At 43.6% G+C, this 25,445-nt stretch overlaps 1 protein-coding gene across 1 annotated transcript in view; it reads left to right on the plus strand.

The window, feature by feature from the left end:
* Positions 1 to 25,445, plus strand: part of csmd2 (CUB and Sushi multiple domains 2) — a 1,866,499-nt gene that overhangs the window by 1,135,547 nt on the left and 705,507 nt on the right. Inside the window, exon 7 of the mRNA XM_078237109.1 lies at positions 23,557 to 23,631. Within this exon, the coding sequence (XP_078093235.1) occupies positions 23,557 to 23,631 (75 nt within the window). The remainder of the gene's footprint in view (positions 1 to 23,556; positions 23,632 to 25,445) is intronic.

Here is a 25,445-nt window from a genome sequence, read left to right on the forward strand (position 1 = left end):
CAGTGTGATGAGATGCAGCAAGGAGACAGCGTGGTGAGATGCAGCAAGGAGACAGTGTGGTGAGATGCAGCAAGGAGACAGTGTGGTGAGGAGCAGCAAGGAGACAGCGTGGTGAGGAGCAGCAAGGAGACAGTGTGGTGAGGAGCAGCAAGGAGACAGCGTGGTGAGGAGCTGCAAGGAGACAGCGTGGTGAGGAGCAGCAAGGAGACAGTGTGGTGAGGAGCAGCAAGGAGACAGCGTGGTGAGGAGCAGCAAGGAGACAGCGTGGTGAGGAGCAGCAAGGAGACAGTGTGATGAGATGCAGCAAGGAGACAGTGTGATGAGATGTAGCAAGGAGACAGTGTGGTGAAGAGCAGCAAGGAGACAGTGTGATGAGATGCAGCAAGGAGACAGTGTGATGAGATGCAGCAAGGAGACCGTGTGATGAGATGCAGCAAGGAGACAGTGTGATGAGATGTAGCAAGGAGACAGTGTGATGAGATGCAGCAAGGAGACAGTGTGGTGAGGAGCAGCAAGGAGACAGTGTGATGAGATGCAAGATTGCTGCTGTGTGAAAGAAATAATGTTAAATGATGCTCCACGGTACTTTTCTTTTTACTGATTTTTGCCTTTGAAGCAACTCAAAGAGGAGTTTGGAAGAGATACTATGCAGTCAGAAGCATTGTGATCCCTGTTTTACTTATTATGCAGGCTATCCCAAAAGACAGCCCATTGCTAGAAAGCTAACCATGACCTTTGGTCCACTTTACCGCCATATGGCCTGTGACAATATGTAAATAACATGTCTCCCACCCCCAAAAGAATGCACGTAATTGATGGAATTATTAAGCAGACAATCAACTTTTATACATATCATACTGCACCCCTAGCCAGGCTGTTGCAGTACAGCTCCTTCCCTGGAATCTACCTGGCAATGTGGAAAATTGGCCAGCTATGTTTTCCCAAAAAAAGCATGACAATCCAACCCTGCCAAACACCGCCCCATCAGTCTGCTCTTAATCTTCAGTCAAGTGATGGAAGGGGTCATCAACAGCGCTACCAAGCGGCACTTGCTTAGCAATAATCTGCTGGATGGCACTCAGTTTGAGTTTTGTGAGGGCCACTTAGCTCCTGACCTCATTACAGGTTTGACCCAAACATGGACAAAGAAGGTGAACTCCAAAGGTGAGATGAGAGTGACTGCCCTTGACATCAAGGTGGCATCTGGCAGAATGTGGCATTAAGGAGCCCGAGCCAATCTGGAGTCAATAGGAATCAGGGGGAACCATACCTAGCACAAAAGAAGATGTGGAGATGCCGGCGTTGGACTGGGGTGGGCACAGTAAGAAGTCTCACAACACCAGGTTAAAGTCCTACAGGTTTATTTGGTAGCACAAGCTTTCGGAGTGCTGCTCCTTCCTCACCTGAGGAAGGAGCAGCACTCTGAAAGCTCGTGATTCCAAATAAACCTGTTGGACTTTAACCTGGTGTTGTGAGACTTCTTACAAAAGAAGATGGTTGTTGTTGGAGATCAGTCAGATAATTTCAGGATATTATTGCAGGAAGTGCTCAGAGTAGTTAGTATCATAGGCCCAAATGTCTACAGCTGCTTCTTCAATTACCTTTCTTACATCAGAAGGTCAAATCTGAGGACATTTGCTGATTAATACACAATGTTGAGAACCATTCTTAACTCCTCAGACACTGAATTTGTCCATGTCCAAATGCAGCAAGACCTGAACAATATCCAAGCTTGGGCTGACAAGTGGCAAGTAACATTCACGCCCACACTAGTGACAGGCAATGACCATCTCCAACAAGAGAGAATCTAACCATCATCCCTTGATATTCAGTGATATTACCATTGCTGAATCTCCTACTATCAACATCCTGGGAATTGCCATTGATCAGAAAATACACTGCACTGCCCATATAAATACTCTGGCCCCACGAGCAGGTCAGAGGTTAGAAATTATATGGTGAGTAACTCATCTCTGACTCCCCAAAGCTTAACACAAGTCAGGATTGTGATGGAATATCTCCTACTTGCCTGGATGAATGCAGTTCCAACACCATTCAAGAAGCTCGATACTATCCATGGACAAAGCAGCCTGCTTGATTGGCACCCCATCCACAATCATTCACTCCCTCCACCACTGATGCACAATAGCAGTTCTATGTATCATTAACCAGATGCATGACAGGAATTCACCAAGGTTCCAGAGACAGCACCTTCCATACCAATCACCACTAGATTCCAGAAGGGCAAGGGCAGTAGATACATGGGACAGCAGCCCTTGGAAGATCCCCTTGAAGTCATCTTGGCATGGAAATATATCGCTGCACCTTCACTGTCGCTGGGTAAAAATCCTGGAATCCCTCCCTAACAGCACCATGGGTGTACCTACATCATCGAGACCACAACGGCTCAAGAAGGCAGCTCACCGCCACTTCTCAAGGGCAATTAGGCATGTGCAATAAATGTTGGCCCAGTCAGCGATGCCTACATCCCATGAATTATTTTTTTAAAAACACATGGCAAATTGGAAGATGCAATGATACATTGCAGTCTCTGATTTATGGAGATTCACCGAGTTGTCACAGAATATTGGACAATTTTGGAAAGTTGCCTGGCACAAGCTACCAGGTTTATTTGGTGAGATTTGCTTGGCATGAAAATGACAACCTCCAGAATTGGCGCACGGGGTGGAAATAAAGAACTGTGAACAGAGCTCAGGAAACATTGCCTGGAGTGCTAAATGCAAACAATGGCAGCTTAGTACACTCTCGCTCCAAACTCTGGAGATGGAGGTAGGGATTCCTGGGAAACAAGTAATTTGGCACGGGGAAGGAAACAAGAATATATAAGAAAAGAACAGGAATGAGATCAGAAGACAGAAAGGTGTAAACAGCAATAAAATTATAAATATGGCCAAACTTGCAGGCTCCAGATTGAGGAAAATGGCAAAAATGATGAATGAGTCATTCCATTATCTTCACATCAGTGTCTACAATGTAACTAAATAAGGTTGGCGAAATGTCGGCACAAATTGCTTCATTGAATTATAGTGTGATTGTGTTAACAGATGTTTTACTCAAACAGAGCCAGAAATGGGGAGTTCTTATAAAAATGCTGGAAATACTCGGTAGATCAGGCAGTATCTGCGACAAGAGGAACAGAGTTATTGGGCAGAAGTTTATGGCCTCGCTCCTCCCAAAACTGCAAAATCCCGCCTGGGGTCAACAGACCTTCCCATTGTCCGCTCCTCGCCTGCTCTGAATCCCGTGGTGGGCGGGCGGTAAAATTCCAGCCATTGCTTCAGGTTTGTGGTGTTTCATCAGAAAGGTCCTCAACCATAAATATTGGGCAGAATTTAGTGTGGGTGGCTTGGGGTGAGCCCGCTGGTGGAAGAACCAATGGGAAATCCCTGTCAACTCTCCAAGGGACATCTAATGCTTTTTAAGTGCGTTCAGGCACTTAAGTGGACAGCATCAGGTTTCCGACTGAACTAAGGCCCCATTAAAGTGGAAATTCCACCTGAGAGCTGCTGGCCAATCAGTGCCTGGCAGTGCCACCAAGACCAGAGGCCGCTGCCAATAATTCAGTAAAGCCTTCACCGGAGATCATCACTGGACCCCTGGAGACAGGTTATTTTTAATTCATTCATGAGACATGGGCGTCACTGGATGGCCAGCATATATTGCCCCATCCCTATTGACCCGAGGGCAGTTGAGAGTCAACCGCACTGCTGTGGCTCTGGAGTCACATGTGGGTCAGACCAGGTAAGGGCGGCAGATTCCCTTCCCTAAAGGACATTAGTGAACCAGATGGGTTAATTCCGACAATTGACAATGGTTTCATGATCATTAGTAGATTCTTAATTCCAGATATTTTTATTGAATTTGAATTCCACCACCTGCTGTAATGGGATTCTAACCCGGGTTCCCAGAACATTTTTTAAATGTCATAGACTTTGATGGAGGGAACAACATTATAAAGTTTAAAGATGGTATGAAACTTAACAGATTATCATTATCAGCATCAGGAAGACATAGAGAGGATGGTAAAATAGCTGAAGAATGACAAATAGACTTTTTTAAATTCATGAGATATTGGCATCTCTGGTGAGGAGAAGGTGATGTTGATCTGCCACAAGAAGGCTCTCCATTAAGCAGGGTATTCGAAGGTGTTGACCCAGTGATGATGAAGGAATTGAGATATATTGCCAAATCTGGATTGTGTGTGACTTACTAAGAAATTTTGAGGTGCTGTTGTTACAATAAAACCGATCCCCTTGTCCTTGTAGATGGTGGAAGGCACGGGTTTGAAAGGTGCTGAAGAAGGAGCTTCGGCTGGTTGTTATGGTGCAACTTTAGATGGTACACACTGTTGCGACCATGGGCCGCTGGTGGAGGAAGTGTATGTTTAAGGTGGTGGATGGGGTGCCAATCAAGTGAGCTGTTTTATCCTGCTTGGTGCTAAACTTTTGAGTGTTGTAGGAGCTGCACTCATTTAGGCGAGTGGAAAGTATTTCATCCACTCCTAACTTGTACCCTGTAGACGGTGGAAAGATGAGTCACTCACAACAAAATACCCAACTTCTGCCCTGCACTTGTATTCACAGTGTTTCTGTGGCTGGTTGAATTAGGTTTCTGGTCAGTGGTGACCCACAGGGATGTTGATGGTGGATTCAACAATGCTAAAGTCAGGGGAGATGTTTCAACTCTTTCTTGTTGGATGGAGATGGTCATTGGCTGGCATTTGCATGGGATGAATATTACAAGCCAGTTATCAGATCAAGCCTGAAAGTTAGTCAGGTCTTATTCCACTCAAATGGAACTGAATACTGTCATTGTTAATGAACATCCTGACAGTGGATGAAAGGTCATTGATGAAGCAGTCGCAGACAGATGGGCACAGGACACCATCCTGAGGAATTCCTGCAGCGATGTCCAAGGATTGAGATGATTGACCGCCAACAACCACAACACCTTCCTTTGTGCTCGATATGATTACAGCCAGGGAGATTTTCCCTCTGATTCCCAATGATTTCAATTTTACAAGAATCTCTTGATGGAATATTTCATCAAAAGCTGGTGTGATGTCAATGACACCTTGGCACTTCTCGCTGAAGGTACTGTACTTACAATGCTTCAGCATTATCATTTTGGTTTCACATTCTGATCTCCCCCATTGGTGAGGATGAGGGTGTCTGTGCAGCCTCCTCCACCAGTGCACTGTTTAACTGTCCACCATCTTTCACGTTTGGATGTGGCTGGGCTGCAGAGCTTTGATCTGATCTGTTGGTTGTGGGGTTTCTCACTTCTGTCTATCGCAAGTTGTTTCTGTTGTTTAGTACATCTGTAGACCTGTGTTATAGCTTCACTCGGTTGACACCTCATTTTTCAATACACCTGGTACTGCCCATCGTGTGCTCCTTTACTCCCCATTGGACCAGGTTTAGTCCCCTGGCTTCATAGTAATGTGTGAGGACCAGATTGGGTCGTTATGTTCCCAATTGTATTGGAATACAATTCTGCTGCTGCCGATGCACAGTGACTCATGGATGCCTTGTTTTGTGCTGCTATATCTGTCCTGAATCTATCTATTTAGCTTGGTTGCAGTGCCGCATAACACAATGGAAGTGTCTTCAGTGTGAATATGGAACTTTGTATCCACAAGGACTGTGCAGTGGTCATTTCTACCAATATAGTCATGGACAAGTGAATCCGCAGCAGATGAGGATGAGAACGATAGGTGGTTCCCTTGCTTTGGTTCTCTTGCCACTTGCTGCAGATCCAATCTGACAGATCTGACTTTCAGTACTCCAATTGGTGAGTAAGAGTGTTTTTGAACCATGATTGGTTGTGGACTTTGAAATCCCCCACCCAGAGGACATGTGGTGCCTTTGTGCCTCTTCTCACTGAGTTTCAACATGGAGAAGGACTGAGATTTGTCAGGTTTTAGGGAGGATGATAATCAGCAGGTTGTTCTTTTGTCCATGTTTGACCTGATAACTTCATGATGTCCAGAGTCAATGTTGAGGACTCCAGGTCCAATCCCTCTGTATTGTATATCACTGAGCTACCACCTCTTGTGGTTCCATTTTGCCAGTGGGACAGGACATACCCAGGAATGGCGCTGCTGAGTCTCGGATTTTGGCTAAAAAAGGTATGATTCTATGAGTATGACTATGCCAGGCTGCTGCTTGTTTCATCTGTGGGACAGCTCTCCTAATTTTGGAACAAGGCTCCAGGTGGTAGTTAATGAGCAGAATTTTACAGAGTTTGACACCATCCAGGACAAAGCATCCCTCTTGATTGGTGCACCTTTCACAAACATCCACTCCCTCCACCACCGACGTTGAGCAGCAACAGTGTGTATCACCCACAAGCCACATTGCAGGAACCTTCAGAGTTGACTGCCTAAGTCTGGCACTTAAGTCGATACTGAGCAGTGGGTTCAGTTTCATTCTTGTTTTGTAGCAGTTTGGCACAACCTAGTGGCTTGTTAGGCCATTTCAAAGAGCAGTTAAGAGTGAGCTACATTGCTGTGGGTCTCGGCTTGCCTCTTGACGAGACCAGGCACTGACTAGAGATGTTTCCCTTAAAGACATTGGTGAACCAGATGGATTTTCATGATTACCCAGCAGTCTCATGGTTACTATTGCTTTTATACTAGTTTTCTTCAAATCAATGCAGAAAATGTGAAGTGAAGCACTTTGGGAAGACTAATATGGAAACATAGGATATGACAAGTGGCAAGATTTTTAAAATGTCTTCATGGGCAGAGAGATTTTAGTGTCCATAGAGCAGAGAAATTTTGGTGGCCTTATACACAAATACTTAAAGATGGTAGGGCAAGTTGATAAGTTGATTTAAAAAGCACATGAAATATTTTATAATTGGAGGAATCAAATATATATACAAACATATGGACATTCAGGCATCCAAATTAGGAATAGGCGTAGGCCACTGGGTTCTTGAGCCTGCTCCACCATTTGATGCCATCATGCATGATCTGATTGTGGTCTCAGCTTAACTTTCCTGTCCATCCCATAATGTCCTTTGTTCGTCAAGAATCTATCTACCTCTGTCTTAAAAATATTCAATGTTCCTGCCTCCACTGCTCAGGAAGAGCCACGGCCCTGTGAGAGAAAAGATTTCTCCTCATCTCCATCTTCAATGGGTACCCGTTTTGAAGGGATGTGGGCATCGCCGGCCAGGCCAGCATTCATTTCCCATCCCTAAGTGCCCTTGAGAAGTGGTGGTGAACTGCCTAACTGCCGCCTTGAATCACTGCAGTCGATGTGGTGCAGGTACGTCCACAGTGCTGTGAGGGAGAGAGTTCCAGGATCTTGACCCAGTGACAGTGAACGATCGGTGATATAGTTCAAGTCAAGACGGTGAGTGAGTTGGAGGGGAACTGGTAGATGGTGGTGTTCCTTGGTATCTGCTGCCTTTGTTCTTCCAGATGGCAGTGGTCATGGGTTTGGAATGTGCTGATGAAGGAGCTCCTGGTAGGTTCCTGCAATGTGGCTTGTGCGTGATACACACTGTTGCTGCTCAACGTCGGTGGTGGAGGGAGTGGATGTTTGTGAAAGGTGCACCAATCAAGAGGGATGCTTTGCCCTGGATGGTGTCAAACTTCTTGACTGTTATTGGAACTGCAATTGTCCAGGCAGAGGGAGAGTATTCCATTACACTCCTGACTTGTGACTCCTGAATGGTTGACAGGCTTTGGGGAGTCAGGAGGTGAGTTGCTCATTGCGGTATTCCTAACCTCTGACCTGCGCTTGTAGCCACAGTATTTATATGGCTAGTCAATTTCTGGCCAATGGTAACCCCAGGATGTTGACAGTGGGGAATTCAGTGATGATAATGCTATTGAATATCAAGGGGTTGTGGTTCGATTCTGTCTTGTTGGAGATGGTCATTACCTCACACTCGTGTGGCATGAATGTTACTTACCACTTGTCAGCTTGGGCCTGGATATTAGCCAGGTCCTGCAACATTTTGACATGGACTGGGTCAAAATGGAGGAGGAGATGGCCGAGTGGTATTATCGCTAGACTATTAATCCAGAAATTCAGCTAATGTTCTGGGGACCCAGGTTCGAATCAGGCCACAGATTTAATATCATCAACAAAAAAATCAAGACGGGTGATAAGGAGAAACATTTCACTCAGAATTGTTGACATCAGGGACATTCTGCCTGAAAGGTGGTGAAAGCTGATTCAAGAAATAATTTAAAAGTGAGTTGAACAGACACTTGTGGATGAGGAACTTACAGGGTTACGGACAAGATGCAGCCATATGATGCTAAGCCAGATTGCTCCTTCAAAGAGCCAGAATGAGCACGATGGACTGAATGGCCTTTTCAGTGCTGGGAAATAGGATAATGGTTAAATGTAATACTGGATGGGATTTTGTCCTTTGGATTGGGACCTGGACATCGGGGGTCAAATGGGAGTCACAATTGTGTGGGAAGCCGTCACCCGACAGTGATTTTACTGAATTGATCCATCATGGCCAGAAGGCGGGCTAATCGCGGGCTGTGAGCCAATCTAGCTTGAAAGGAGATGAAGCCTGTCGTTCAGGTAAAAGAGAGGGTGGGCGTGCCCATTATGAGGTTCCTTCTCTCCAGTTAGTTATGGGGAGGGGTTGGAAACTTAGTGAAGTTCCCTCAGAGTTGACCAAGAGATTTTCAAGATGAGAAATTTTGGTAGACTCGATGGAGAATAGACAGAGAAAAATATTCTTTCTGGCAAGTGGAGAGGTTCCCTCTCACCAGCTTTTTAAACTTTTATGTTCAAGAATTCCCTCAGTAACTGGGCCACCATTGTGTAGGTGGCGCCTTTCAGAGTGAGTTGTGACCAGGCGGGAAGCTGGAGCTGCAGCTGCACGTTAAACATGGGGCCTTGGATTAAATTGTTAAATTGAAACAAAAAAAACCTGCTTCAAATATGCAGGTTGCTTGGTAATGTATAACCTTGTTTGGATCAAAGTGAGAAGTACTAATTCACACAGGGGATGGAGAAACCTTCATCCAGCTTTTGATTGGGCCTTTTTAATCTAATGGAACAAAATGATATTTGTCTGATCATCCTTTGTAGCCCTCGCTGATTGTTTCTCAAATTCTAATCTACAGTTACAGCCTTATTTATTTTTTTGGCATGTCATAATTCTGCTGGTTCCCAAATTAAACGTATTCTGCCTGTCACTGAAATCCTCTAGATTACAATCCTGCTGTATGGAAAGGCTTCTGATCACTATCCATGATTTCTTAATAAACTGTCAGTTAGCCCAGAATTGAATCCCCCTCCCCATAGTGGGTTTTGTGGTGAGAGTGGGCGCAAAGGGTGGGTGACATTTAATTTGTGGGAGGCCAGTGGGTAGGGATTCTGTTGTCGTCTCATATCTAGGGTGACTAAGTCCATTAGAGGAAGATCTGTGGAAGGCCGTCTTGCCCCACCACCAATTGAGACCCTGAAGTGGGCAATCGAGATTTTAGGCAGCAGTGTTAATCTCAATAATGGTGACCATGAAATTAACACTAATTATTTGACATTCTATTGGAGAATTGTCCAGAAAAGAGTTGGCAGGAATAACTCAAAAACTGCAAGTTTGAAAATAATTAGTCAGTTTTGTATGTTTGACACTGTGCAGCGAGAAACTGCCAATTGACTCCCCAATATATCGTCCCAGTCTTTGTCGAAGTGAAATGAGGGCAACTCATTCCTGTTCCCATCCACTTACTGTAAAAGTAGGCGGAGAGTGAATCCTAATGAATGTCAAATTAGCACATGGAATTCATTGCATCAAGCCTGTAGGCACAATTACTTCGTTGCACTCAAAAATCTAGCCACCCAGGCCAGAACTTTCCAGCCGTTTACGCCGGCGGGATTCTCTGATCCCGCTGCAGTGAACAGAGGTTTGGCTAAGCACCAAATTCTCCATCCTTGCAGCGGCAATGGGGTGTGAACAGCCTCAGAGTCTGATTGAGGAAACTGGCATGGTGGGAGGTGGAGGGTGGGGCGGGGGGGGGGGTGGGGAGGCATAGAGAACCACCCCCCCTGCCTTTCCCACCAACCACTCCCCCATGACTCCCCTCCCAGCATGCCTCAATTGCGGCCTGAGCTCTAATGACATTAACAGGCCTAAAGTGGGTGTCGCACTGGCAGCAGCCACTGCCTCCTCTGTGCGGCACAACCATTGAATGGACCTGCTAGCCTTATTAGCCGACAGCTCTCGGCAGGCAGGACCTCTGCAGGACTCACTGCTGTCCAGCTAAGTGCCTGAGTGGCCTTCCTTCAAAGGGGGTGACAAAGATTTCCTGCCTGCTCTCCAATCGGCAGACCACATCCCTCTGGCTTCCAATGAATCTAGAACTCAGAGTGGGGAGATACTTCTGTCGCACAGAGAAATTTAGATGGAGAGGCAAGGCCAATTTATGGAACCATAAATGTTGAATAGAACTGAAAAGGAAAAAAAAACAAAGGAAGTATTCTTCCCCAGAAGCTCAAGGCAAAGTATTTCACAGCCCTGGATTGTAGGAATTAGTCAAGGGTTAAAGTAAACAGGGCCTGAAGTCAGACAATTCATGCTGTTTGAATTCCTGGGAAAGAATTTAGTGTTGAGTAAGTGTGGAGTGCACTTTCTGCATTGCCACAACTCTTTTCTCTCGGTATTCTTAAAGGAGACAACTGGTAGTTGTTTGAGGAAGTATCAACTTGGAAAATAAATTGTTAATTAAAATGACATTTTCTTGCAGTCAGAGTCTAGTCACTTTGAAGCCAAATTTCCAAATCATAAAAAATGCTTCAGTGGCCTGAACATGTTTCTTTCTGGAGATCTGCTCAGCTTCTGCCTGTCCCGTTCACAGGACAGAGCTGTCAACATTTTGTTAGAGAATTGTCCAAAAAAGCGGTAGCAGGAGTAAGTTAACAATTGTGAGTTTGAAAATAATTAGTCAGTTTTGTATGTTTGATACTGTGCAGTGAGAAACTGCCAATTGATTGCCCGATATATCGTCCCATTCTTTGTTGAAGCTTGTAGAAGCTGATGGTTTTAGGGAAATGAGGACAACTCATTACTGTTCCCATCCACTTACTGTAAAAGTAGCTGGGGAGTGAGTCCTAATGAATGTCAAATTAGCACATGGAATTTGTCGCTATAACGCCTGTAGGCACAATTACTTAGTTGCACTCAAAGGTCTCCCACAGTTCTCCGCTAGAAGATGAGGGACTAATATTGCAGAGGCAATCTCTTTACCTAAAGATACAATAAAATAGCACAGGCAGTGACAATGGAAGTTTTTTTAATTTACTCTTTGATGGAATGTGGGCATCACTGGCAAGGCCAGTATTAGTTGCCCATCCCGACTTGTCCTTGAACTGAGTGACTTGCCATACCATTTCAGAGAACAGTTAAGTGGGCCTGGAGTCACATGTAGGGCAGACCAAGTAAGGATGGCAGATTTCCTTCCCTAAAGGACATGTGAACCAGATTGGTTTTTACAATAATTAGTGATCGTTTCATGGTCACCATTGTTGAGACTAGCGTTTAATTCCAGATTTATTAATTGGATTTAAATTCCACCCGCTGCCATTTTGGGTGGCACGATGGCACAGTGGTTAGCACTGCTGCCTCTCAGCATGAGGGCCTCGGGTTTGAATCCAGCCATGAGTGACTGTCTTTGTGGAGTTTGCACACTCTTCCTATATTGGCGTGAGTTTCCTCCGGGTGCTCTGGTTTTCTCCCACAGTCCAAAGATGTGCACGTTAGGTGGATTGGCCATGCTAAATTGCCCCTTAGTGTCTTGATACGTGTAGGGAGGATTAATGGAGTAAATATGTGGGTAAAAACATTGGGTTACAGGGACAGGGCCTGGTTAAGATGAGTTGGTGCAGACTCAATGGGCTGAATGGCCCTCTTCTGCACTGTAGGGTTTTATGATTCTATGATCCATTTGTCCCGAGAGCATTAGACTGGACCTCTGGAATACAGTGACATTACCACGACACCATTGTTTCCCCCACAGTAGCACTAAGGACAATGCATGAAAATATCCAGTCACAGTAGCATTTATTCAGGTTGCCTGTTCATTTGGTGTTCATGAGATGTGATGAGCTTTTGTCCTGGATGAATTTTCTTGCTCAGAAAGGAAGGACGTAAGACCAGAAAACCATACGAAATAGGAATAGGAGCAGTTCATTCAGCCCTTTGAACCTGCTCTGCCATTTAATAGGATTATGTCTGATCTAACACTCACCAAGTCCACTTTCCTGCCACATCAGTGCTAGGGAACCGAAAAAGTATTGCCATTTTTAGATACAGTTACGATCTGGATTAAATATGGCATAACTCTTCCCCATTTTCATTCATCCTGACCTCAACTCCAACAGCGTAATTTTCCCTTCTCCACATCAGCCATGCTTGTTTCCCTTTGAATGAAATCTCAAATTTGGAATCCATTTACACCTCATTCTATTGAGGACCTTTACAGTCATTAGAAGTAAAAGGCCTATGTTCTGTCAATCCCCTGGGGGTACGATTATAACTAGAAACTGATAAAAAGCATTGCACCCACAATACTGTCCTATTCACGAGTTACTGTACGAGCACTGACAGCAATTAAATATAGACATTTTTAAACAAACAGAAATATTCTAGTTAAATGATAGCTTTCATGTTGACTGTATTTCGAAGATGAATGGTCCAAGTCAGCAGGTAGGGAATCTTAGGGTGGGATTTTCCAGCATCGCTCGTCCCAAAGCCAGTTAATCCCACTCTAGTTCAACCGACCTTTGCATGGTCCGTGTCCCGCCGGCTATGATTCCCGTGGCAGGTGGGACGGGAACATTCCGCCCTTAGCATTCAATTCAGACACCCCTGGTTAGCTGGACTTCAGTTTATTAGTTAGTAGGACGTCATTCACCTACACCTCTCTCAAACCCACACTTTCTCCCAATCCCTTATTTTATTTTTTGTAATCTGGTCATTTTGCTTGTAGCAATAATCTTAGAATAGAATAAAATACACTGAAGAATGATTTGTCACCACTCATTTCAGTTATATTGTTAGCTGTTCGTTTCCAGCAGCTCATTCTATTGAATGCTATGTTTAAAACAATGGCCTGGGGAATTCACTAAATTATGCTGGTTTTTGCAGTGCAATTCATCCAAAATCAACCAAACGCTCACGCAGGATTAAGGTATTTCAAGCACAAACTATATCTGGCACAAATTGAGTGGCCACAGACTTTTTGCGAGCTTAAGAGAAATTCCACTGGAAGTTGACTCCATCCACAAAACCGGTTGCATTCTAAAACTGAACTAATCACATCATAATTGTAAAATTCTAACAAGATTAGACAGGATAGATTCAGAAAGAATGTCCTCGATGGCGGGGGAGTCCAGAACTAGGGGTTATAGTTTGAGGGTAAGGGATAAACCTTTTAGAACTGAGGTGAGGAGGAACTTCTTCACGAAGAGAATGGTGAATGTGTGGAATTCACTCCCACAGGAAGTAGTTGAGGGCAAAACATTATGTGATTTCAAGAAGAAATTAGATATAACTCTGTGCGCTAAAGGAATCAAGGCTCTATGGGGGAAAGGCGGGATCATATTATTGATTTTGACGATCAGCCATGATTGAAATGAATGGCGGAGCAGGCTCGAAGGGCCAAATGGCTACTCCTGCTTCTCGTTTTTACGTTTTAGTGCTTCTATCACCATTGCAAGTTTCTACTGATGGTATCCATTTGTCAATCTTTGAGGATGCTCTTAAAATTCAACCATTTTAATCAGTGCAGAGACACTGATAGACCCATCTTGAAATTTCTTAAACATTAAAAACTTATTTCATTTCAATGACTGACTGGTCCACACCAATGGCACTAGTAAATGGTTGTGTGTATTTTTTTTAACTCATTTCCAACTATGTAAAATTAGGTGGTGGACAGGACACTCTGATTGAACTGTTAGTTTTTTGTGGTAGACGCTGTATTAATAAAACTGCGCTAAGTTACCATTACTGCACACATTAATATTTTTAATGTAAAAACAATTATGCTTTAGAATGCTGCCCAAGTGCACCTGTTCATACAAGACTTTGCATTCAGTGATGTGCAAAGAAATTTGACCAGACGCTAGAGCAATCAGTCGCTTCTGAAAACTAGTTTGCATCTGAATCATCAAATGTGTCCAAAACAGCAACTCTATGCCAAAGGACTATCTGCATCCATTTTATGTTTTTCCTCTTCAAAACAAACTCATTTTTATATTGAGAGTGTGAAGAAAGCAGGCTCATTATCCTGCGATTGAAGGCATTTGGTAAGCCAAAATGCGCATTACCTTCATGGGAGCTGATGAGAACAAAATTAAATTTCAAATTCTGTACCATAGGCAGGTGGTCTATGCACTCTGGAGAGATGAGAAGAACATGATCATGCAGACTGTTAAAGATGCTTGCAAAGACCATGTGAAAATACGTAGGGGGCGATTTAACCAAAAAAATTCTAAGTACCGAATGAGCATGAAACCGTAAGAGTTTCAGACCCAATTTCTTGGTGAGAGAGAAAATCAAATCTTATGACAGTTAAAAAACAAAATGAGGCAAAGTGTGATTCTTGCCAGCAGGGGAGTGTTCTTTTAGTTATTTTCAAGTGTGTAAAATTAGATGGTGGACAGGACACTGATTGAATTTTTTTTTTGTGGTAGACCCATTTTCAGCTATATTAATAAAACTGTACTATGTCATCTTTCCTACGCATCTAAATAATATTTTCTCACCGGGAAGCTGACAGCTAACTGCTAGAGGACACAATTGCGCATGCACCCTGATCTCCCACTGCACTATGTACAAGAATAGACAGTGCGCTGGGAAATCTTCACATCCCACCCTCTCCGGACATTGCTTCCCCCAACCCTCCAATTGCGTTCTCTCCTGCCCCGGCCGATCACTACTGCCCCCCACCCCCATTGACTGGCATGATGAGCTGGTAAGATTGCCCCCGTATGGGAAGCATATTTCAAGGAGACTTCATTCTACAATCTGTTTCATTGATGCTATTACAAAGCTGTGACGTACGTTCTGTCAAATAAATTGTTTTGTGCTCATCACTAACTTGCCTCTTGCGCTGTCAGTGAAAAGTCAGACACCATTTCCAGTTTCAATATCTTTGATTGCCGTGCTGTCAATCACCCCAAGTGAAAATGATCGAACTGCCATACTTTCGCGAAAGTTATTTCGGAGAAATCTGAACAAATCAATGCCCCAGTAATTTGGAACGAAAATCACTGAAGTGGACTTCGAAATACCAATCTGTTCCCAAGAGAGGGAAAGGACAAGCGAGTAAGAAGACAAACCAGCAGAAAGGAATTGAACAGAGATAATCAGAAAGCTACAAATGCGCTCAGTTCTCATAGAAATCCATCCCCTCCTCAGCAAAAGACTGACAGTAAGAAAGATCTACACCTCTGCGATGGTTAGGGATCTGACATTTATGAATGACAAGTGATGAGAGGCTCCAGTTGATTCATTCAAAGCTGACTGAGGGAACGTCATGTTTTTTCAATGCCAATGTGAGACACAGCTGAATCTTCCAGAACGGCTACTCACCTTGTGATAGTGAAAAGCCCTTTTCATCTTCATTATTCTCGTTCACTTCCTGCACATTTTCAATTTTTTTAAGTAGATAATGCCTCAAAATATATGCTAACGTCCTTCATTTTATCACGGTGTGACAGAATCATTGACCTCCATCAGGTGAACAGATGAGAGGAGACGACCATGTGTTATTTAAAAAATAAGCCACAAATCTATGGCAATAGTTTCTTCTGCTATTGCATGGCTGTCTCGGGCGAGCCTCATTAATCTATCCTATTTCTTCCTCCACCTCCTGTCTTTCAGAGACAAAGTTCAAAGGCTTGAGGACCATTCACACACTTTTTACTCTTCATGTTTGATGATATTTGTCTCCATCACCAGTCTACAATCTTCGATGACTGCTCAGTTGATATCAAGTACTTGATCAAAATGTTCTTCTTCGATTCCACACCAGCAATCTTGAAACCATCCTATACAGCTTTTCACAAAATCTCAGCATCACACTCCCCGACTCCAGTCCTGTTCGCGGCTGCCGGCTCAAACTAAACCTGAAAGTGCAAAAACTCAATGATCTACTTGGCTCTGATCTGAGCTTCATTCCTCACATTCTGTCTCCAAGACCATTTATTTCCACTTTTGCAACATCACCTATGTTGCATATTTAAAAAGGGTTGCACGCTTTACGCGCTGATCACATGATTTGATGGTGATGTCGTTCGGGTGCGTGCTCGGGCTGCTGTTTTACTTTCAGTTCTGTACTTGATGCAGAGCGAGAGCAGCTCCTCAATAAAACCTGCTGTGCGTTTGTTTGAATCTACATGTGCAAACCAGGTATTTTCTTTTTCCATTAAAACCCACAACCCTTAACATATTTAGGACATTACAACCTGCTTCCACTCTCTACTTTACATCAGTTGGCACTGATCCAAACCGTCACTTTATTACCCTTGTATTTTCTTTGCCAGTCTTTGGAGCTCCATGCTTCATAAATTGCAACTCATTCAAAACTGCACTACTTTAATCTTGAGCCTTTCAACCAGCTTCACCCTGTGCTTGTCAATTTCTCTTGGCTTCTTCCCCAAGTTTAAAAATCCATGATCTCAGTTACAGGTCACTCGATGGGGTTGTTCTTCGACATCTCACCATCTCCTTCTTGTCCGTAGTTCGGCCCATGCCTAATGATTTCGAACTCCTGCCTCTTTTGCACCTCCCTCTCCTTCCATTCAAACTTTGGCAATAGATCTATCTGCTGGAATTTTACCCTTTCGACCACCCAAGGCTCGTAAAATTCCACCCGAGACTCGTAGAATTCCACCGGAGAATGCCATTCTACGAGCCTCGCTCACCCCGACTCTGGGGTGGGCGAGGCAGTAAAATTCCGGCCTTCACCTCTTTCTGTGATAGACGCTGGATCATTCACTCTAAATCCCTCTGGCTGCTTATCTCTCTCTCATCTCCTTCAACTGCCTTCTCAAAGCTAGTTATTCGTTTCTAATGTTGCCACCTCTCTGTCCTTTATCTCAGCAAATGTTCTCTTATCCATCTTTTCATATGTTTGTATGTTCTGCCAAAGCTGCCCAAGTCCATCTTTTCTTTCCACGTTGGCGAAGTACTTTGAGCTTTTTGATGCATTAAGGGTAAATTAAGGAAGACTTGCACTCTTTAGCAAATTTCCCAAGCCCAGGACTGTAATGAAGTACTTTTGAAGTGCTGTCACTGTTGTAAAAGAGCCAGAATTTGTTTTCCTTGTCATAGTGAATTTAAAAAATGACTTGCTGAGATAAAACAAGTGAGTTATACTCCAACATTGCCAAGCTCAGATGCCAGGTAATCGTTTAGCCTGACATTCTGTACTGACAGTATTCTTGACAAAGTTGTCTCCTGAATTTTTTTCAATTACTCCCCCACACTCTGTGTTGTATGATAATTAAAATAGACTGAATATTTTGACTTCGGAGCACAGACCATGATAAAAATGTTCATTATTCAGTGGTCTTTCATCTGCATCATTTATTCAGGATTGGTCGGCTTTGCTTATTTCCTTCAATATGATTTATGCGTGAGCTATTAGGGGTTGCATTAAATTAACTTATACAATTTTTGTCAAATTAAAATAAATCATATAAATTATCGAGAATGAGAGTTCTTTGGGAAAATCACTATTCCAGCATTGTCACATGACAAACCTGTAAATGCTTCAGTAGTTTGATTTAAGGCTTATTATCCACAATCAGGCAACTATAGTGAAGATGTAGCAGAAACTCAGAAGATTAAAATTCGCCTGATGCAATATGACAAAAGAAAGCCTAGGAATTCACAATCAACCCGACATGTGTTCAAACATTCATAAGATGAGACAGAGCCATCCTCTAGTTTGGAAGCAATTGTAATCCAACATCTCTGCATTGCTTGAAGAGGTAATAGAAGGGCTGGCCCACATTCCAATGCATTTACACACCAAGTCAAAATGCTCGATGGCACCAAAGTTTTAAAGTTTATTTATTCGTGTCACAAGTAGGCTTACATTGACACTGCAATGAAGTCACTGTGAAAATGCCCTAGTCGTCACACTCCGGCGCCATTTGATTTGCTTTATTATTGTCACATGTATTAACATACAGTGAAAAGTATTGTTTCTTGCACGCTATACAGACAAAACATACCGTTCACAGAGAAGGAAACGAGAGAGTGCAGAATGTAGTGTTACAGTCATAGCTAGGGTATAGAGAAAGATCAACTTAAAAGAGTTAGAATGAAATTTTAGAAGCATAGAACGAGAGTAAAAGATAGAATTAGAAGGTATGCTGGGCACAGCTTGCAAGAAGTCGCCTCGCTCCAACGCCATCTTGGAAGGGAGAATTCAGCATGGCCAATGCACCGTACCAGTCCACCTTTCGGACTGTTGGAGGAAGTCAGAGCACCTGGAGGAAACCCACGCAGACATGGGGACAACGTGCAGACTCCACACAGACAGTGACCCAAGCCAAGAATCGAATCTGGGTAAAGATAGGACACTGTTGAAACCCATTTCATTGTTTGCACCCTCTTTGTGTGTTGAATAACTATGGACACACCAGAACTTGGCTAACTAGAAGAAAGAGCCACCCTCAGGCATTTTGGCCTCTGTTTGCTAAAGTTCGTTGAAAAAAAATTGGTGTGAGTATGAAGTGAGAAATTTGTGCCAAACCCATCCACCTAACACTATACCACATGAAAATACTCAAAGTCACGGTGACACAGTGGTTAGCACAGCTGCCTCACAGCGCTGGGGCCCGGGTTCAATTCCAGCCTCAGGTCACTCTCTGAGTGGAGTTTGTACGTTCTCCCCGTGTCTGCGTGGGTTTCCTCCGGGCGCTCTTGGTTCCTCCCACAGTCCACAGATGTGCAGATTAGATTGATTGGCCATGCTAAATTGACCCTAGTGTCAGGGGGTTAGCAGGGTAATTAAGTGGGATAATGGGAATAGGGCGTGGGTGGGATTGTGGTCAGTGCAGACTCAATGGGCTGATTGGCCTCCTTCTGCACTGTAGGGATTCTATGATTAAAGACAAGTTAGATGCACAGACTTGCCTGGCTAGGAGTTCATTTTTTCAGGAAAATACTGTTCACACAATGAATATTTATTGGAAGTATTTATGTGTATAGGACTATTTTAGAATGGCTTATGTTTTGTTGCAAAAATGTAAGAAAATCCCTCGAGCTAATTGCCTGGTATTTGGATGGTTATCATTTCACTCTGCTGATTCAGTGGGAAGCTGCCCAGATCTGTGGCTTCCAGATTTCTCCTGACTAAGTATTCGGGATCAATTGCTTACGTAGGATTAGATCCAGAAATTTGACTGTCTCCAAAATAAAAACACCAAAATTTACCCTGAATGTGAAAAATTATGAGAGAGTGCATTCCCTTTGCAGATAGTATTGGATTACATTTTTAAAAAATTCATTCGTAGGACATGGGCGTTGCTGGCTGGCCAGCATTTATTGTCGATAAGAAGACTCTTCAACAAAAAAAATATATTTGAGGGAAATTATCCATGTCCAGTTAGATTTTGCCCTTGTTTCAGAGCAATATAAATATATTGCATCATGGCTATATTAATGATGAAGAGTGTTTATTAATCTAGGTGGTGAAAATGTTATTGTTATTCTACAGTGACGCTACTATGCCTTTAAGAAGTGTATCTTCAATCATGTTCTCTGCAGTTTGTGAGCAAACCTTTTTTGTTACTGGCACCATGAGGTCTGCAGTGGCATCTTTTATTGTCGTTAGAGTCATATAATAGGCTTTTCATTTATTCTTAATCAGGGCCTAATGCAATATCCTGGAGTTTTCCAAGTTTTACGAACCTTTTGAATTGTTGGCGGGAAGAATGATTGACAGGTCAGGTGGGAAGAGTTCTTTCCTTTCAGTTTTGGTTGCTGGCTAGTTGGAAGATGTTTGAACTCCAGGCTGGCTGTGGTGTGTTTGTCTCTATCCCTGGTATTAGAAATTCTGCTGGCAAGTTGGAAGCAGTCTTTCTTACTTTTCTGAAGTGAAAATTTTGCTGCTGGTGCATTGTTAGCGAGAGGCAAGCAGTGGCTCTATCTCTACCATGAGGTGCTGGGAGCTACAGGGCTGGGAAATCAGAGTTTCTATTCTGTACCCAAAGGACTAACTCACAGCAGGTGTTGCAGAGCTGGAAAATCCAGCATTCTTATTTTCTGTGTTAAACCTGGGACAGGTGTATGTTTGTAACAGTGTTTGTTTGGAACCGTACATTGAGCTGTTAAGGTCTATGCAATATCAGGAATTTATTCCTTGTTTGTAATTGGTAGAAGTTATTGCTTATTGTCTTATCATATGTTAACTATATTCCGAAATAAATTTTGTTTGATAAAAGTTCCCTAGTGGATCATTTGAATTATACCTGGACTGAAACATCTGATGCTTAACAATGCCAAAATTCAAAGTGCAAAACTTATGATCTAGGCTGGCTCCATAAAACCTCTTGGAATTTCTGACCTGGATTATAATGCTACCCCAATACCTGCATTTCTAAAATGATGGCATTGCTTACGGCTGCATATTTTGATCAAGTTAAAAAAAATAAATGGACAGATTTTTACGGCCTCACTCGAGCAAATCCAGAAATTCCCACCGGAGGTCAACGGATGTTTCCATTGTCCAGCCCTCGCCCGCTCCAATTCCGTGGCAGGCAGTGTTGTAGAACTCCGGCGCATAACTCAGCAGGTGGGAAGTGATGATCACTTTTTCTCTTTCATCTCCCAACCTCCATTGTTTATTTTTCACTGATATACTGCTCTAGTCAATCTCGAGCAACTTGTTATCGATCTCACTGTAACACTGCCTGACTCCTAGCTTACCTCAATGGAGCATTGTGTTGCTATATAGAGATTTTTCTCTCGGCAAAACACCGATAACAGCTTTGGACGAGTCAATCGTGACACTTTATTTTTTAAACCCGAGAATTGATATAAGCACCAATTGGGTTTAACATTCACAAAGTGTTATTGTCTTGTCTTCCCTCAAGCTGCTCCTACACCTTTCTCTCTGTTGCTTCGCCCACCCAAGGATCCGACCTTGACTCCCTCCTATTTCCCCTTTACTTACTGCCCCTTGTCACATACAGTGTTCCTTTTGCATGTATGCTGACAACACGCTGTTTTGCCTCACCACCATCTTTCTGCACTCCTCTACTTATGTGAAACTGAAATGATCAGACTGCAAATCTGACATCCAGTACTGCGTGAGTATTAAATTTCCTCCAATTAGATGTAGAGAAGATGAAGCCATTGGGCGGTATTTTGTGTCAATGGACATCCGGCTGGGCCACCACGTCGTCTGTGGCAGGTCCCACCACGGCAGAGCCAGAAAATCCCCACCAATATCTTCGCCCATGGCTGCAAACTCAATTCCCTTGCAACCTTCTCCATCACTTCCCTGGCAACCATCTGAGATTCAATCAGATTTCACAATTTGCTGAGATGAAGTTCCGATAACACATCCTCGCCAAGGGGGTGGCATGGTGGCACAGTGGTTACCAATGCTGCCTCACAGCACCAGGGACCCAGGTTCAATTCCCGGCTTCGGTTACTGTCTGTGCAGAGTTTGCACGCTCCCCGTGTCTGCACAGGTTTCCTCCAGCTGCTCCGGTTTCCTCCCACAGTCCGAAATATGTGCCAGTTGGGTGCATTGGCCATGCTAAATTCTCCCTTATTGTACCCGAACAGCCAAAGTGTGGTGACTGGGGGATTTTCACAGTAACTTTATTGCAGTGTTAATGTAAGTCTACTTGTGACGAATAATAAACTTAACTTATCATTAAGACGACCTATTTCTGCCTCTGTAACATCGCTCTACATTTGCTCATCTCAGCTCATCTCCTGCTGGAATCCTCTTTCATGCCTTTGTTACCTTTAGATCTGACTGTCCCAATGCACTCCTGACTAGTCTGCCCCTTGTAAACTTGAGGCCATCTAAAGTGCTGCCACCCGTGTTTTCACTCGCTCCAAGCCCTATTCACCTATTGCTCCTGTTCTCATTCACCTACAGTGGCTCCGTCATGCCTGACCATGGTTTTAAAATTCTTATCCTTGTTTTCAATCCCCGTGTGGCTTCATCCACTGCATCCCCACAAAAAATAAACTCTGTCACAATAACTTCTACAACCTTGAACTCTCAAAGATATCTTCACTCATAGAAATCATAGAAACCCTACAGTGCGGAAGGAGGCCATTCGGCCCATCGAGTCTGCACCGACCACAATCCCACCCAGGCCCTACCCCCACATATTTACCCACTAATCCCTCTAACCTACGCATCCCAGGACTCTAAGGGGCAATTTCTAACCTGGCCAATCAACCTAACCCACACATCTTTGGACTGTGGGAGGAAACCGGAGCACCCGGAGGAAACCCACGCAGACACGAGGAGAATGTGCAAACTCCACACAGGCAGTGACCCGAGCCGGGAATCGAACCTGCGACCCTGGAGCTGTGAAGCAGCAATGCTAACCACTGTGCTACCGTGCCGCCCATCTAATCCTGGTCTTTATATTCTTGCTCAGGATGTGAGCTTTGCCAGCAAGGCCAGCATTTGTTGCTGAGAGATTCTATGTACGCTTAGTCCTGCTTGCTTCAGTCTATGCAAAGACTTCAGCCTATGCAAAGACTTCATTTTAAGATATTCCTGCCAATGCAATTGCATTTAAATGCTAGACTGTAGGTGTTAACTAATGCTGACTTGACTACATTTTAAAACTCAGAAGGCATGCTGGGTTAGCTACAAATTGACTGCATTCTTGAAGGGTACACAGCAGGCAAACAACCGCAGCTGCAAGGACTTGTTTCTCTCGACAGAGACAGCTTGCAGAAAACATTTCCAATAACGGGAGAGGGTTGAGATATGTTGTGGATTTTGTGTGTTTGTGCAGTTTGTTTTCGAGAACAGTGTGTTCAAGTCTCAGCATAGGGGCTGGCAGTAAAAGCCAGTCCCAAGTTTGCTTTTTCTTTTTGCTTTTGTCATGTTAATTTCTGTTCAATAAAAGAAATTCATTTTAAAACTCAGTGCCAGTGCTGCCTCCTCGTCTGTTCAAAAGAATGAATGGACCCAACAGTTGCTCTTCCCTAATTGCCCTTGAGAAGGTGGTGGTGAATTATCCCAATTTAATGGCTCCACCATTGCTATTGTCCCTTTAGCTCGCTAAGCCCTCAGCTTTGAAATGCCCTCCTTCAATCTCTCTCACTCTCTCCCTCACTTTTCTCCTTTCAGACCCTCTTTGAAACGTATCTCTTCAGTTACGTTTTTGGCCTTATGTGGCTCAATGTCTCATGTTGTTTAATAACGCTCCAGTGAATCACCTTGGGGTATGTTTAACATGACAGATGTTGTATAAATATAAATTGTTGTTCTGAAGTGCACAGTATATGGTTGCGAATGACTCATTCAAACATTCTTTCTTTCAGTTAAAAAGTTGATTGAACTGAAGTCCCGAGGAGTAAAGTTACTTCCCAGCAAAGACAACCAGAAACCCTCAGTTTGTAAGTCGATCCGCTTTCTGTCTTCCAGTCTGAACTTTGACCTGAAAAGGAATCTAAGCTTTGTGGAGATTTTGTTTCACCAGATACACTTTCTTTTTTTAACGGGAGAGAATAGAGCCAGCGTTTCGAATCGAGGTGACTCTTCGTCAAGTTCTGACGAAGGGTCATCTAGGCGCGAAACGTCAGCTCTATTCTCTTCCCCACCAGATGCTGTCAGACCTGCTGAGATTTTCCAGCATTTTCTGTTTTTGTTTCACATTCCAGCATCCGCTTATTTCTTTCTTCCATGCTTTTCTAACTTTTTCTTTTGCTCCCCCCAATCCACTTTTGTAAGATTATTGTTTTCAATCCAAAAAATTGACAGGTTGATGCACCACCAACTCCTCCCCACTCATATCTGGACTCTGCTTTCCCCTTTGAACCCGGGTCTCTGGCGCTATGAGGCAGCAGTGCTAACCACAGTGCCACCGTGCCACCCAATCATGGACCACACTTAGCAATTTGATTGTTTCAGTCTATATGAAGATTAAAGTCCCTCACAGCTAATACATTGGCTTTATTATAAGCTCCAATAATTTCTTGTTTCATGTTCTGACCAACTTTGATCTTTGATGCTTTGAACCTGTGATCCACTGTCTAATTATCATAGTTCGATTTAAAGTAATTTTCTGGATGTATCTATTTGTGCAACTTAAATTAAGTTGCACAAACTTGTGCTAATTATTTTGTATACATAATTCTGTAAGATGATCTCTCAGTCACTTTCTTTAAAGCATTAAAAGTCCAAGCATTTCCAGTTTTTTTACTTATAATGAAGGCCTTTGATTCTGGGAGTCTGCATTTTGCCTTTTCTCTGAACTGAATCCAGGCCCTGAAAGTCTCCCTTGTGTCTCGGTGACGAGAACTGAACACACTTTGCAAGGCGTGAATTGATACACATCTGAGCACAAATTCTTCTGATGTAGACTGTCCTTTACATTTAGGATTTTAGAAGTAAAGACAGAAGTAGTACATCTGTACAAAACATGGATTGGGCCATAGTTTGAGTTTAGTGCGAAGATTTGGACACTCCTCTAAAGGAAGGACATTCAGCCCTTAGACCATAAGACATAGGAGCGGAAGTAAGGCCATTCGGCCCATCGAGTCCACTCCACCATTCAATCATGGTTGATTTCAACTCCATTTACCCACTCTCTCCCCATAGCCCTTAATTCATCGAGAAATCAAGAATTTATCAATTTCTGTCTTGAAGACGCTCAACGTCTCGGCCTCCACAGCCCTCTGTGGCAATGAATTCCACAGACCCACCACTCTCTGGCTGAAGACATTTCTCCTCATCTCTGTTCTAAAGTGACTCCCTTTTATTCTAAGGCTGTGCCCCCGCGTCCTAGTCTCCCCTGTTAATGGAAACAACTTCCCTACGTCCATCCTATCTAAGCCGTTCATTATCTTGGAAGTTTCTATCAGATCTCCCCTCAACCTCCTAAACTCCAATGAATATAATCCCACGATCCTCAGACGTTCATCGTATGTCAGGCCTACCATTCCTGGGATCATCCGTGTGAATCTCCGCTGGACCCGCTCCAGTGCCAGTATGTCCTTCCTGAGGTGTGGGGCCCAAAATTGCTCACAGTACTCCAAATGGGGCCTAACCAGTGCTTTATAAAGCCTCAGAAGTACATCCCTGCTTTTGTATTCCAAGCCTCTTGAGATAAATGACAACATTACATTTGCTTTCTTAATTACGGACTCAACCTGCAAGTTTACCTTTAGAGAATCCTGGACTAGGACTCCCAAGTCCCTTTGCACTTTAG

This window comes from Mustelus asterias, chromosome 21, assembly GCF_964213995.1.
Source record: "Mustelus asterias chromosome 21, sMusAst1.hap1.1, whole genome shotgun sequence".
Lineage (NCBI taxonomy): Eukaryota > Metazoa > Chordata > Chondrichthyes > Carcharhiniformes > Triakidae > Mustelus > Mustelus asterias.